The sequence below is a fragment of the Chlorocebus sabaeus genome, chromosome 13 (assembly GCF_047675955.1).
Source record: "Chlorocebus sabaeus isolate Y175 chromosome 13, mChlSab1.0.hap1, whole genome shotgun sequence".
NCBI lineage: Eukaryota > Metazoa > Chordata > Mammalia > Primates > Cercopithecidae > Chlorocebus > Chlorocebus sabaeus.
Window position 1 is genome coordinate 18614569 of NC_132916.1, and position 13846 is coordinate 18628414.

Below are 13846 nucleotides of genomic sequence, written 5' to 3' on the forward strand. Positions count from 1 at the left end.
AGTTTGTGGGTAGCTATCCTGTCCTTCTTAAGACACTTTAAGGCAAACCATTGAATCATAAACTATGAGAGCCAAAACAATTTTAGGATATCAATGCACCCCTCATCATTGCAAATGAGAAAACTGAAGGCCAGAGGGACTAATTTACTTGCCCATGATTATATAACTGCCTCAAAACAAAATGTCCCCACGTCCACACAGATTTGATGATCTGCCGGAGACTGTGAGGCCTTACGACCAGAGGCCTTTATTTTAGACACGAGGAAACCACTTGTTTCCAAGTATTTTAGGATGCAAGTTCAGGATTCTCTTCTTTGCTTCTACATGTGAGATACTTGTGACATGAATACGACCTGAATTACCATTATTCATATCACCAACTGGCAAAACATTTCACAGCAGAGAGTGCGGTGGGCAGGGATTTTGGAACCCCGAGTTCCTGCTAGGCCTCTTCCTTTAATTGTGGGATCTGGAGCAGGTTGTTCACCCTGTCTAGAGTCTCCAGGTTCTGGTAGTTAAAATCACAGGGTTGAAATCTTCTGCCACTGGCAGTGTGAGCCTGAGCTAGTTATTTCACTTCCCTGAGCTTTCTTTCACATCATCTATAAAATGAGGTTAATAAGTACACACCGCAGAGGACTGCTGTGGGGATTAAATGACAGAACCCAATAGAAATGCTCAGAGTGCTGCCTAGCAATTAGAAGAGTAAACATGAACTGTCCTTAGCTACTCACCTACAAAATTAGCAGATGAATTGGATGCTCTCTAAGGCCTTGTCTCAATGTGATTATTTTATGCTCAGGTAACTCAAGAAGTTTCTATTTTCCTTTTCCACTAATAAGGTATATGACATATTTCTTTTATGTTCACAAAATATACTTTTTTTTTTTTTCCTTTTCAGCTTATTAGGAATAACTCATTGGTGTTAGCACAAGGGCGGTTAATCAGTTTGACCACTAGATGGTGATTGAGCTCTTGTGACTTCTTGGGAGATTATTTATACTGACAAATCAGTAGAAGACAAAACATCAAACAGAGAACTTAAAAGTTGGAAGACCATCTATTCTAATTTGAAGAGGTTAGTGAAGAGGTTGGCACCTAGAGTTGAAGTGAGTTGTTCAAGGTTACATTGCACTGCCGTTAATCTGTTTCTCTCTCTCTCTTTTTTTTTTTTTTTTGAGATAGAGTCTCGCACTGTTGACCAGGCTGGAGTGCAGTGGTGCTCCAATCACGGCTCACTGCAGCCCCCGGCTTCTGGGTTCAAGCGATTCTACTGCCTCAGCCTCCCAAGTAAATGGGACTACAGGCATATGCCACCATGCCTGACTAATTTTTGTATTTTTACCATGTTGGCCAGGCTGGCTTGAACTCCTGGCCTCAAGTGATCCGCCAACCTCAGCCTCCCAAAGTGCTGGGATTGCAGGCGGGGAGCCACTGTGCCGGGCCCTCTCCCATTTTTCTTTGATGGTTTAATAAAAGAGTTTCAAATACTCCCTCTGTTCCCTTCTAGGGGATTCTTTCTGTTTTTTATTTTAACATTCATTTTCTCAGGTGTCACTCCTCATCCCCCACTGATATTAGGATAATCTGTCTTCAGAAATTAACAGCTAATAGGTGAGCTACAAACATAGTGCTTTCTTCTGGGCCAAACCTACAGTTACCAATACAGCTTTCACACGCTCATATTATTCCAGTAGCCTCACATTCAATGTCCTTATCCTTGGTGATATTAAAACCCTTAGGGAATTTATACTAGTTGTAAGGGAATGTTTCTTTTAGCTATATCTCTTATTTTTGCTCATTCAATGTTGTATGGGTCTGTGTTTACACCAGATGCCTGTTGTAAACAACATTTCTTTCTTCATCTTTTCTACTAGTAACTAAAAAAAGTTAATGGCTATTCACAAAAAGAAAACAGCACCCAACTCAGAATCTACTTCCAGATCCTGTATTTTCCAGGCAGTCCTTCTTAAGAGCTCTGAAACCTGTACTCAATCTCTAATGCACTGTTTAAAAGGAAGATAAAAGTGAAATAGAAAAACTTGTCACTTTGAGCGGAGAAGGGGCTACAGGATGACAGTCCATCCTCCTCAGAAAATGGTGTCTGTTTTCCAAAGTAACGACATCAGTGATAGGATCAGCCTAGCATCTACATCATACAACACTAGTGTTCTGTAGACAAACCCCACTGCTATTCCTTGTTCGTACAGCTTTGGAACCTGCTAATGTCAGGGCCTGATGCTGATTCAGTGCAAGATGAAACCAGGGTATACTCTGTGATTAATGAAGCTTTTGTGGGTCTGTGCAAAATGACTAAGACTGTTTTTATTTTCGCTGCATGGATTTTGGCAAATCCAGGATGGCTAGATGGGATACTTGGTATGATTCTGACAGCAACTAATTTTGCTTAACAATGTTCCTGATATTCTTAAAACAAAAATGTACTGTATCAAATATCTACATTTTAATTATTCTGGATCTACTTAATTTATGCTGGTAGAATGTGTATTGAGCAGTTATTTTTGTTGCTAGAAAATGCTTCACCAAAGTAAGGGATAAAAGGAATAGAATTTGAACCCAATTAGTTACGTTTAGTTGATTGACTAAATGTTTATTTCTCATCAGTGCAGTTTCCAACAACTTCATTTGGTGGTGGGGGTGACCTGGGCACACGGTGGAAGGCTGCAGCTGATCGCCAGGCTGGGGTGTGCTTGGCATGGCCCTTTAGCTTCCAGGAAGGTGCAGAGGCAAAAAGCAGTGTCCATCCAACACTGGAGTTATCTGAGTTGTTTATGTCCATTCTTCTCTCAGGTCCACAAAAGGTGGCTCCGATTCCTCCCTTTCTGAGCCTGGGCCAGATCGGTCCAGCCGCGCCTTCCTGTTCAGAGTCCTCCGAGCAGCTCTTCCCCTTCAGCTTCTCCTGCTGCTCCTCATCGGGCTCGCCTGCCTTGTACCAATGTCAGAGGAAGACTACAGCTGTGCCCTCTCCAACAACTTTGCCCGGTCATTCCACCCCATGCTCAGATACACGAATGGCCCTCCTCCACTCTGAACTAAGCAGATGCCATCTGCAGAAATGCTGGTAGCATGAGGAGGATCGGGTCATAAGCAATCCCAAACTATCAACAAGAGGACCTTGGTCTTGGCAAAAGCCCTCAGTGTGGCAGCTTTAGCCCTCCTCCAGATCACGTGTGTGCAAATCATGGCTTTGGAGGTGGAGGATAAACAGTGACAGGAGAACAAACAGACGACAAGAAGGTTTGGAAGAAACCTGGTTTGAGACTCTGAACCTTAGCACTAAAGAGATTGAGTAAAGACCCCCAAAATTCCCTGGACTCGTGAATTCTGGGCCCTTGGCCCATTCTATGCATAGCCAAGGACTTCAGTAGACCATCTGGGCAGCTTTCCCATGGTGCTGCTCCAACCATCAGATAAACGACCCTCCCAAGCACCATGTCAGTGTCGTACAATCTACCAACCAACCAGTGCTGAAGAGATTTTAGAACCTTGTAACATACAATTTTTAAGAGCTTATATGGCAGCTTCCTTTTTACCTTGTTTTCCTTTGGGGCATGATGTTTTAACCTTTGCTTTAGAAGCACAAGCTGTAAATCTAAAAGGCACTTTTTTTAGAGGTATAAAGAAAAACTAGATGTAATAAATAAGATCATGGAAGGCTTTATGTGAAAAAAGTTGAATGTTATAGTTAAAAAAAAGATATTTATGTATGTACAGTTTGCTAAAGCCAAGTTTTGTTTGTATTGATTTCTTTGCATTTATTATAGATATTATAAAATATTTTGTCTGTGCTTTTTTTCCCTAAACAAATAACTCTAAGTTTCATTATTAAGCAGGCACTGATAAGAATGCAACCTAAATGATCATTTTTTTTGTGCAATGAATGAAGCTGGAACATAAGTATATATTAAAAGAAAAGGATGACAAGAGGCAGTGTGGATTTAGACATAGAAGACCCTAGGTGATTCCTTTTTTTCCTCCTTCCATAGTCAATCAAATCTCCTGAATTCTTGCTTCTGGAAACCTTTCATTCTCTCTTCTCCATTCCTTTTCCACACTGGGAGGGGCTTCCTAGGAGCTGCTGTCTGAAGTCCCTTCTCCATTCCATTGTGAGCAGACAACAGCCACAGAAATCTTCTTAAAGCACACTTCTGTTCAGATTCCTTCTTTGCTGCAAAGCCTTCTATTGTTCATTGTCTACCAGATAAAATACAATTTTCTTCTATCATTTAAGTACATATGCAATGAGATTTTATTTTGCTCCTCTGAACTTGCCTACTATAGTGGCCCTCATGGAATTATGTGATGCTCATGGCATTTTAATGTATCATGTAATAATTTCTGGGGGATGTAAAACTCAGGTCTCTGGCTTCTCTTCTTGTAGACAGCTCTGGTGCCCTAGTCTGGAGCACATATTCCTGCATGGCAGTAATTGCTGGAGCTTGTTGGCTGCTGTTCCTTTCAGAATTGGGAGAGAATCTCCTATTTGTACTTGTAAACCTTCAACTTCTCTCAAGGTCTGTATCACCCTAGCCCCCAGAGGTATTTAAGTTTACAAATCCTGCTCTAAATTGAGTATTTAAACCAAACTGAGGCCCTTCACCTTGCCTGAAACTGCCTTCTGTGGTTTCCATAATGCAGGTAGTCTGAGTCCATCTCAACTAGGGTTCCTGGGGCTTGCTAAACTTTCCCAGTCCTGGGCTTGCTTCACACCTTCTAGTTCAATCTCTGGGATAGGGCCTGGGAGCTGGCATTTTAAAGAGATGCCTGAGGTGATTTTATGCCTCCTAACTGCTGGAAAGCACTGCCCCATACTTCCCTAACTTCATTCCTCCTTGCCTGCCTCACCAGACTCAGCTCACAAGCCACCTCCTTCTTGAAAAATTTCCTGATCACTTTCACACTGTATTTAAGACTTCTCTCTACTACTCTGCTTCTTGTCATCAGATTATCTGTATCTTACGGCCCATGGCATGGACCCATCGTGTTCCACAGGAAACACGATGGATCCCCCCGATCCCATTGCTATTTTATAGAGAAAACCACCTTGTGGTTAAAGTGTCCCATCTTCCTGCTTCCGGAGAGGCTGTGAGCAGCGGTGGCCATTAGCATTGAAGGGTGCCCTGCACCCTCATCCGAGATGGGACCCTCTTCAGGCCTCGCTCTTCCTTCACTCCCCTGTCACTCCTCCCAACACCTGGAAGGAGAAGTCCTCCCTCCAGAGCAGTTTCACCCTTCAAGGGCTATGGAAATCCCACACAAATGAGAGCGTCATCATGGAAAAGGCAAGAGCAAAGAGACTTCAGAGGCATTTCTTCTCCACGTCGCCGTCAACTGACTTCCTAGGCATCTCCCATCACTGAAGAATCAAACGGCAAATGTTGCTGAGAAAAAACCTTTGGTTTCAATTAAGAAAGATCTTAGCATACATTCCATTTGTGCCTTTCACAAAACCCTGTAAAACCCCCAAAGGGGTGTGGAACGTCCATTTCCATTACATTTTTTGAAGATTTAAACAAGAGAGCCTTCGAACAGGAAAGAAGTAGGGAGCCCTGGTGAGTGCAAACATTGAACCCATGAGGTCGTGACTCTTCCCCGGATGATCGATTGGCCAGTTTAGCAAGGGCCACGCCAGACACCAATGATGGGGAGACAGGGTATAGGGCCATGAGCATCCTCACCCGCACCCAGCGGTTGCTCTGGCAACAGAGAGAGAAAGCTTCATGGAAGGGATGTGGGATGGTCTAAAGAATAGTAAGGAGATAAAAGGACACTGATGGATGATGGTTGAAGTAGCTCCCATTTCTGCAGTGAGGACTGTCAGGAGCCCTGCTGTGGCCTAGAGAGAGGGAATGGTGTCCCAAATGAGTTCTGGGTGAAGAAGGGCATAAAGAGACCATCCACTGACCAGGAAGAATGGGAAGGGAAGGTTTAATAACATGGTGGTAAGGAGATTTGCACAAGCAAATGGGAAATGCTAGAAAAGTGGACAAAGAATCCAAAGCTAACATGGAAAAATAAGGCATTAGAATCTAAAAGTAGTAACTTAATAAGAAATCCCGGGAGAAATGAAAGAGTTTTTGGGAAATGATGGCTGAGGAGCAGGAATGTCCCTCCTGGAAAATGGATAGGAGCTTCCCTTGTTTTTGTAAGAAGTGAGAAGAGAAGACTTCTGAAGGCCCAGATGGGAAATTCAGCATGCCGAGTCCTGAGATTTACTATAAAAATGCAGGTTGGGGTAGACTGATAGCCTACACCCTGGGGCCAAATATTAAGCATTATAGCTACAAAACTTAATTGACCAGCCACATAAAAGATCGTAAAGCAAAGAATAGTGGAGAGAGATGATTTATGAAAGCTGATCGTGGCCAGAAGAGCTGGGCCTCCAGGGGCTGGTCTGGCAGCCCGATGGACAGGTTCCTTGTTCAGTGCAACCCATTCACCAGCACCATCACCAAACATTCATAGGGGATTGTGGAGAAACTGAAATATCCTGAGTGTGTACCAAGTAGGTCCAGAAGTGCCTGGGGAGAGCAACAGCCACTAATCTCTCAAGTAGTTCATTGAATGCCCACTATGTGGCAGGAACTGCTCCAAGCTCCCTCAGGGAGTCCTCTCGGGGAGGATCTCAGAAGTTCTTATGTTTTGTTTGTTTTATTTTTATTTTCTATTTTACTTTAAGTTCTGGGATACACGTGCAGAACGTGCAGGTTTGTTACATAGGTATACATGTGCCATGTTGGCTTACTGTACCTGTCAACCCATCATGTAGGTTTTAAGCCCCTCATGCATTAGGTATTTGCCCTAATGCTCTCCCTATCCCTTACCCCCCACCCCTCTGACAGACCCCAGTGTGTGGCGCTCCCTTTCCTGTGTCTATGTGTTCTCATTGTTCAACTCCTACTTATGAGTGAAAATGTGTAGTTTTCACTCATTTGGTTTCCAGCTTCATCCATGTCCCTGCAAAAGACAAGAACTCATTCTTTTTTATGGCTGCATAGTATTCCATGGTGTATACATGCCACATTTTCTTTATCCAGTCTATTGATGGGCATTTGGGATGGTTCTTGTTTAATGACTCATTAAAACAGTCACCACTGGGCCTTTGACATAGAGAAGAATCCATATTTCCCAGCACAAGCTATGTCCTGAAATGGGATGAAGGCAAATGAGGAAACTAGAAGGGAATTTAATAGAAGCAATATCTAATGTAGGGGAGGAAAGGAGATTAAAGCTGTTAGATCTCTATTTTCTATGAGCAAATATCCTCTGCTTTTAGCTTCTTGGTCACCCAGTTTATATTACAGTGAAATGTGTTTTTGAAGAGTGTGAATGTCCCTCTGTGGGAATGGAGGCAGGTGGAGTGATTTATAAGCATGGAGGCAATTTTTCACATAGATAGAACACTGAGAAGTTAATTCAGGAAATGAGAGGTGTTTTGCAGAGTGTGGTCATCTCAGTTTTAGATTTAGTAGTACCCTGGGGTGACTGTGGCTGATTGCCATACCTAAAGTAACCCAAAGATAATGAAACTGAAAACGAAGGACTTTTATTCTTCCATTCCCAGCTTCTCACTAACCTCTCCCTTGAAGTTTTAAAATATGCACCAAGAATCCACTGGAGGCTACCACAGACAGGCCCAAATTTGGGAGAGGACCTTCACTCAGATAAATAAGTGCATGAACAAGGTGAATCAGGAGAACTTCCCGTAGCCTCTGCTAAGCAGCCTTTTGCAGCTGAAGGAAGCTAAGGGGGCTGGACAGTTAGGAATGATTAATGAGAAGCAGGGTGATGTGCTGTAACACAAGCTGAACAATGAGAACATTTAATCTGGGGAGCTAAGGAAGCCGGTTGGGACTTGGATATAATCTTTCTAAAATATGAAGGTCGCAGAAAAATAAATCAGGCTCATGAATTTGTTTAACCTGTTACCTAATATGAGAGTGGGAACATAACTGAATTTGAAAACCACAATTATGTCAGGAGAAGAAAGTCCTGGGTAAGCCGCGTCACAGATGACTGCATTTGATGCCACAGGCAATCGAGAAGAAATCCAGATCTCCCTGCTGAATATTCACATCAGGGCCTCACAGATGTGCGTTCCCAGCTCAGGCCTAAATCCTGCAGAACACATTCTTGAAGAGGTTGTTGGGCTCAGAAAGCAAAGCTGCCAAGCAGCTGCCAACTTCGGCAGCAATTCCAGGCAGCCAACCCCAAACCCCATTTATTGGCAGGAATCCAGCGCAGGCCATGACCACCCCTTGCCTCACACCTCCTTGTGGGATTTACAGGTTGACTGGACACTGTAGGGATGTAAGTAGCTATGGCTTTCAGAGTGGGTTTGGCTCACCTGTGGCTCAAAGAATCTATATTACCTGGAAACCTGTTAAGAATGCACCACATTCAGCCCTAGGGCTGGGCCTCCAGGCTACCACCTGCACTGGATTTCTCCATCTTTGGGCCTTTTAAATCTCTCCAGTTGGCCATGATGGCAAGCAATAACAGCAAGGTTCCCCATCCTCCTCCACTGGCTCATAATATATCGTCTTCACCGAACAATTGGTTTCCAGATGAATCTGGATTTTTATTCTGAACTCTAGTCAATGGTTAGATCTACCTGGCCATTGCTGTTTTAATTATAGCAGTATGTAGTATAATTTATTATAATGATGTATATATTTGTATAATATAAAAACACTAAAATAGATAGTATGTACTATAACTAATAATATAGTAGTATAGTACATAATTTGTTACTTCGTTATAAGTTTTAATACATCTTAGGAAAAGCCTCATTTCTTTCTCGTTGTGTATGTGTCAATTTTAAAGGCTAATTGTTAAAAAATTATTTTAATTACAAAAGATTCTCTTGTGTTTCAGAGAAAACTTAGGTTTCCTATCTACTCTCTCTACATATCTCCCACTTTTGTTACCTTTCTACACCTTTTGATTTTCTTATTCAAAGAACATATACATTTTTTTAAATTGGATCTATTCTTACTATTCTGAAACTTGCATTTTTCACTTAACGATGTCCCACAGACATATTGGTACCTATGCCATCATCCTCACTGCATTGAAGATCTCAGTGTCTCTTTTTCAACCGCTGTTTTCTTCCAGGGGTTTGTTAGGAATCACGGCTGTAGTAGACACTCTTGCATGTATATGCATGTGTATCTTTTGATAGTGCTGCTTTTATTTCTCCAAGATGTATTGTTCAAAGTGGAATTACTGAACCAAAAGGTATGTACATTCTAACTTTTAGTAAATTGTATTAAATTCTGCCAGTTTGCTTTCTGAAAAAGTTGTGATGATTTACACTCCCACCCACCCAGAGATGAAAACCTCCTTTGCCTCATACCCTCCTTTAATATACACTTGTGGTTTCCAAATTACAGGACTTATTCTCAAACTATTAGTGTTCGAATTCTGTACGTTAGACTCTCTCAGGGAGCTTTTAAAAATGTAGAACCCCAGGCCATACCCCAAACCAAGTAAATTGGTAGCTGGGGATCAATAGTTACTTGAAGCTCCCCAGGCGATTCCGGGGTGCAGAGCATTGAGAAGGGCTGGCCTAGATGCTATCAGTTTTCTAAAACTATTGCCCAATTGAGAGCAACAGTAGCTCATTGTTTTTCAAATTTGCATGTCCATGGCTAGTTCGTATAATAATTGTTCCATTTGTGTGGTCTGTTCTGTGAAGTCTCTTTTATCCTCTATTTTTCTTTTACATTTTAATATTGTTTTCAATGACCTCTTTGCATATTAGAAAAATTAAATCTGGGTATGATGTGTCCTGACTTCATATAGTTCCTTCAGTCACACAGAAAGTTGTCATTTTTATGTCACCAAACCTGGCAGGTTCTTTATCCTTGGTAGATTCTAGTTAGTCTACACTAAGGCCTTTTTAATTTTAAGATTATGCAAAAGTTTGCTTTGCATTTTCTTCTAGTAGGTCTATAATCTATCTGGAATTATTTTGGTCATTAGTATGAAGTAAGGAACTAGTTTGTCATTCTCCAAATGAATAGATAATTGTCCCAAAACCAATCAGGGATAAGACAGAGGGGCCCCCTGTTGTTATAATTTTCTAGCAACCTAGATGTTCATCAGCAGGAGGATTGTTGCATTAATTATAGTGCATACCTAGTATTCAGTATGATGCAACTATTTTTATAAAATGAAATCAATCTCTGTGTATTGATTAGGGAAAATACCCACTATACTTACATTTTTAAAAAGCAAGATATAGAATAATATGATTCCATTTTGTAGGGAAAAACTCATGTGTATACAGTAATGGCATAAGGCAAGGTAAAAGTTTGGAGAGACGTGAAATATAAGGCTTGACATTTTGACTGCAGTCAGACGGGGGGAAAGCACTTTAAACATTTTTATTTAAATTACATCAAGGAGCATGACTTATTTTTTAGATCCAAGTTGCTATAAGAAGAATGATAATTTTAAAAGACAAAAGAAAAGTACTTCAGTTCTTATATGAGGAAACAACATCTGACTTGCTTTTTAATGAAAAAAGTTTTCTTGGTATGCCCAAAATAAATGTTAACCAGTCATTTATTAAAAGTGACCAAATTCTGATGGATGACTTTGCTCTAGGTGTTCATCTTAAATGCATGGTTGGTTTCATGGCATAAGAGCAAAGGCCCGTTTTGAGGTAAGGAGGCTCCCTGACGGGGGGATTTATGAATCCTGGGAGATGAGCTTTCCTAGGAGAGATGTCCAAATGAGACCTATTTGTTCACAAAAAACCCCCAACTTCCTAAACTACCACCTGCCTCCGGAAGTCACCCTGCCCACAGGTGAAATCTGTTCTTGAGATGCAGACTGGTCCTCAGAAATGATGGGGTGGGGAGGGACAGTGACTCCAAAGTCAGAGGCAGCTTCTCTACTTGTACCTTTCTTTCCTGATGCAGGTGCCAGAGAGTCAACCTGCTTTCCTTCTGCCTTGAAACCTGTTCCTGTTCAACAGCTTCGCACAGGATTCTGCCCACCCAAGCCTGGCTTGGGCACGGGGCTCAGTTCCTCCCTCCCTCCCCTTCTCTATAGTGTTTTCTGATCACGGTGGGAAAACTGATAGGGTAGCTAATGATCTGGATGTTTATAAAACCTCTTTTGTCCAAATTTTAGAGAGGCTCCTTCCATAACACAGACTCCGGAGCCAAAAATACCGTGGCTCAGTCCCCAGCTCAGCCACTTCCTAGCTGTGTAACCTGAGCAACTTAAACTTTCTATTCCTCAGTTTCTTCCTCTGTAAAGTGGGATAATAATGGTGCCTCCTGTGTGGGTTGTTATGACGTTAACACATTAATGTATGGGATGTGTTGACACAGTGCAAGGCAAGGACTGAGGGACAGTTAACGCTATTTTACTCTTTCCTCTAGTTTGATTTTGGAACTCGTTACTGGGAATTGTTTACACACTTGTTTTTAACTTTTTTAGGAGGAGAAAGTCTTTTAAAAATTTTTTTTCTTTTTTAAGATTATGGTTAAACACACACACCAAAAAAAACATGAGATCTTCCCTCTTCACACATATGTCAGTGTACAGCTCAGTTCGTTACTTCTCAGCACAGTTTTGTAGGGCAGCCTCTGTCTCGGACTCTCGACAGCCCTGCCGTAACTGAGAACTCAGCCAGTGGGAATGGAAATGCTCCCTCCCAGGTGAGTGCATTTCCCAGGCGCTCCCTTTTTCCTTTCCAGGTGCCCCACCAATCCCCCTTCACCGCACAGAGGATCACCTGTCAGGGACTCTTACTCCTTTTATCAGGAGGGTACCTGTGGCTCAGTGGTGCCTGACAAAGATACACTACAGTCCCTGTGTGTTTTATAGGCCCCTGAGCTAAGAATGGGTTTTATATTTTCAAAGAATTGTAGAGCAATGAGAGACAAACAAACAAACAGAAACGCCTAAAATGCTTACTCTTCGGCCCTGTACAGAAAAAGTTTGCTGACGTGTGGTAGAGCCACCCAAGACGCACAGCACTGGCGGGAGGGCTGCACAGGCAGTGGCCCCGGCCGTTTGCGCTTCTTTCTCCCGAAACAATTCTCAGAATGGGCATCCCCTCTGAGTGAGCTCAGCACTCACCCCACCTCCATCTGACTGCCATTTGGGGTTCTTCCCTGAAAACACGTTCGTGACATCCATCCATGCGGAATTCTCTCTTTCATTTTGATTTTTCCTTTTTGTTTTTTCTTGGATTCTGTTGGGGATCTTGGGAACAGGGCCTTCACGTTTTTGTCTTCAGAATGGAAACGGCATGGTCTTTTGCAGTGGGCTCAGAAGGTTCTGCAAATCCCTTGGCCGCTTCCAGGTTCCCTTGTTCGTTTCCTGGTTGGGGCGCCTGCCAAGTCAGCAGGCCTGGCTGTGCCCTCAGCTGCTGGTGCTGACCTCAGGATTGCCAGTAGCCGGCCCCTCTGCAAAGTTGCTTTCTGGGGCTGGGTATGTCCCTCCGGCAAGGAGAGTGCACATGTGGTTCCCAGAGCTCTGTGGGAATGGGAAGTGTGGTACCAGAATGGTGACATGGTTTGGCTGGTGATAAACCTTGCTTATTCAGGGTTTTCAATCCTTTTGATTGGCTTGATGGGATCCTGGGGGCATTGTTAAGCCCTTTCTTCCTTTGGTGGCCCTTGTAGTACTCCAGAGGCCTAAAGAGCCATGGCAGCTGCTGAGGTCTTGAATCTCCAGTGTCACAGAGTTGCTGGGGAAAGGAGGAACTCACTAGTCGGGGGCTCTTGACTGGAAATGAGACACAGGAAATTTGAAAGGGCATCTATTTTATCTTTCTGCTTCTAAGCAATCACAGAAAATAGATGAAAAAAAATCTCCATATTGTTTCAAGCTCTCTGATGTTGCCTTTCCATTGTTTTTTAAACCTAGATCAAAGTTTAGCTGCTTTTTCCATAGACAGAAGCCTGGAGCCACTTTGAGTTCGGTTCTTGTTGGGTTCAGGTCTTTCTGCTGCCTGGACCCAGGTTCTTGTGATGCTGGGCTAAAACCAGTGGGTACCAACGTTGCCAAGTAATTAAAATAAGCTTTTCCATCCAAACCTCCAGCCTTTTTATAAACCCACTTAATGTTTTTCTTTATACACGTTTCTTTAGCGTTCGGAATGGATTAGATTGTAGGGATTGTTAAAGGGTGTTTAAAAATATTTAGTAATAAATTCAAAGATGAATTGATGGAGTGTTTACTCTAGTTTGTAATCTGTTCTTAGGGAACCATCTGGCAGCTCCAATTTTGGCACCGTCAGCCCTTCCTTCCAATTGGAAGGAAATGCTTCCCTTGCTGGGGTTGAGCCCCAAAACTGGTCTGCGTCTGGCGTCCTCGAGGCACTGAGACCACATGTAAAGCAGCTACCAGAGACAGCGACACGGTTCCTGCTGCTGCCTGCACCCTCTCTCTGGCCTTCTCCCCTCCCTTCCAGCCTGTGGTCTGGGGCCCTGGGTATTGAAACATGTTCTTTCTGGTTGGAAATGTGGAAATACTCAGGAATCTTTACAACTTAAACCCCACTGAGTCTGGGGTGAACATGAGAATTTAATCGGCTTGTAAAAATCTTAACCGGCTCACAAACCTTTCACTGGCCTTTCCCACAATGGCTGATTTCTCAATGAAAAGGCAGCCGATGGCAGGTTGCAGGTCTGCAGAAAGGCCTAGCAGCGCGCTGAGTCTGGGAAGTCGCTCCGAGGGCTGTCTGTCCTGCAACGCTTGGGGCGACTGGCTCTTGGCAAAGGGCCTAACGTCTGCCACTTTGGAGTACGTCCCGGGCACCCAGCCTGGCCTGGCCACTGAGGTCAGCCCACCCACT

The 13846-nt window shown here is 43.0% G+C and overlaps 2 protein-coding genes across 20 annotated transcripts in view; one reads left to right on the forward strand and one right to left on the reverse strand.

Moving 5' to 3' along the window:
• Positions 1–3798, forward strand: part of SYNE1 (spectrin repeat containing nuclear envelope protein 1) — a 527413-nt gene extending 523615 nt beyond the window's left edge. For 17 of the 19 annotated variants that reach the window (XM_008007617.3, XM_073022331.1, XM_073022333.1 and 14 more), the window contains one exon: positions 2812–3798. In XM_008007617.3, the coding sequence (XP_008005808.3) occupies positions 2812–3052 (241 nt within the window). In that variant the 3' untranslated portion in view covers positions 3053–3798. The remainder of the gene's footprint in view (positions 1–2811) is intronic. The other 2 variants (XM_073022337.1, XM_073022336.1) reach the window with 1 other exon arrangement.
• Positions 1–13846, reverse strand: part of ESR1 (estrogen receptor 1) — a 458483-nt gene that overhangs the window by 35501 nt on the left and 409136 nt on the right. The gene's annotated exons all lie outside the window — the stretch shown is intronic.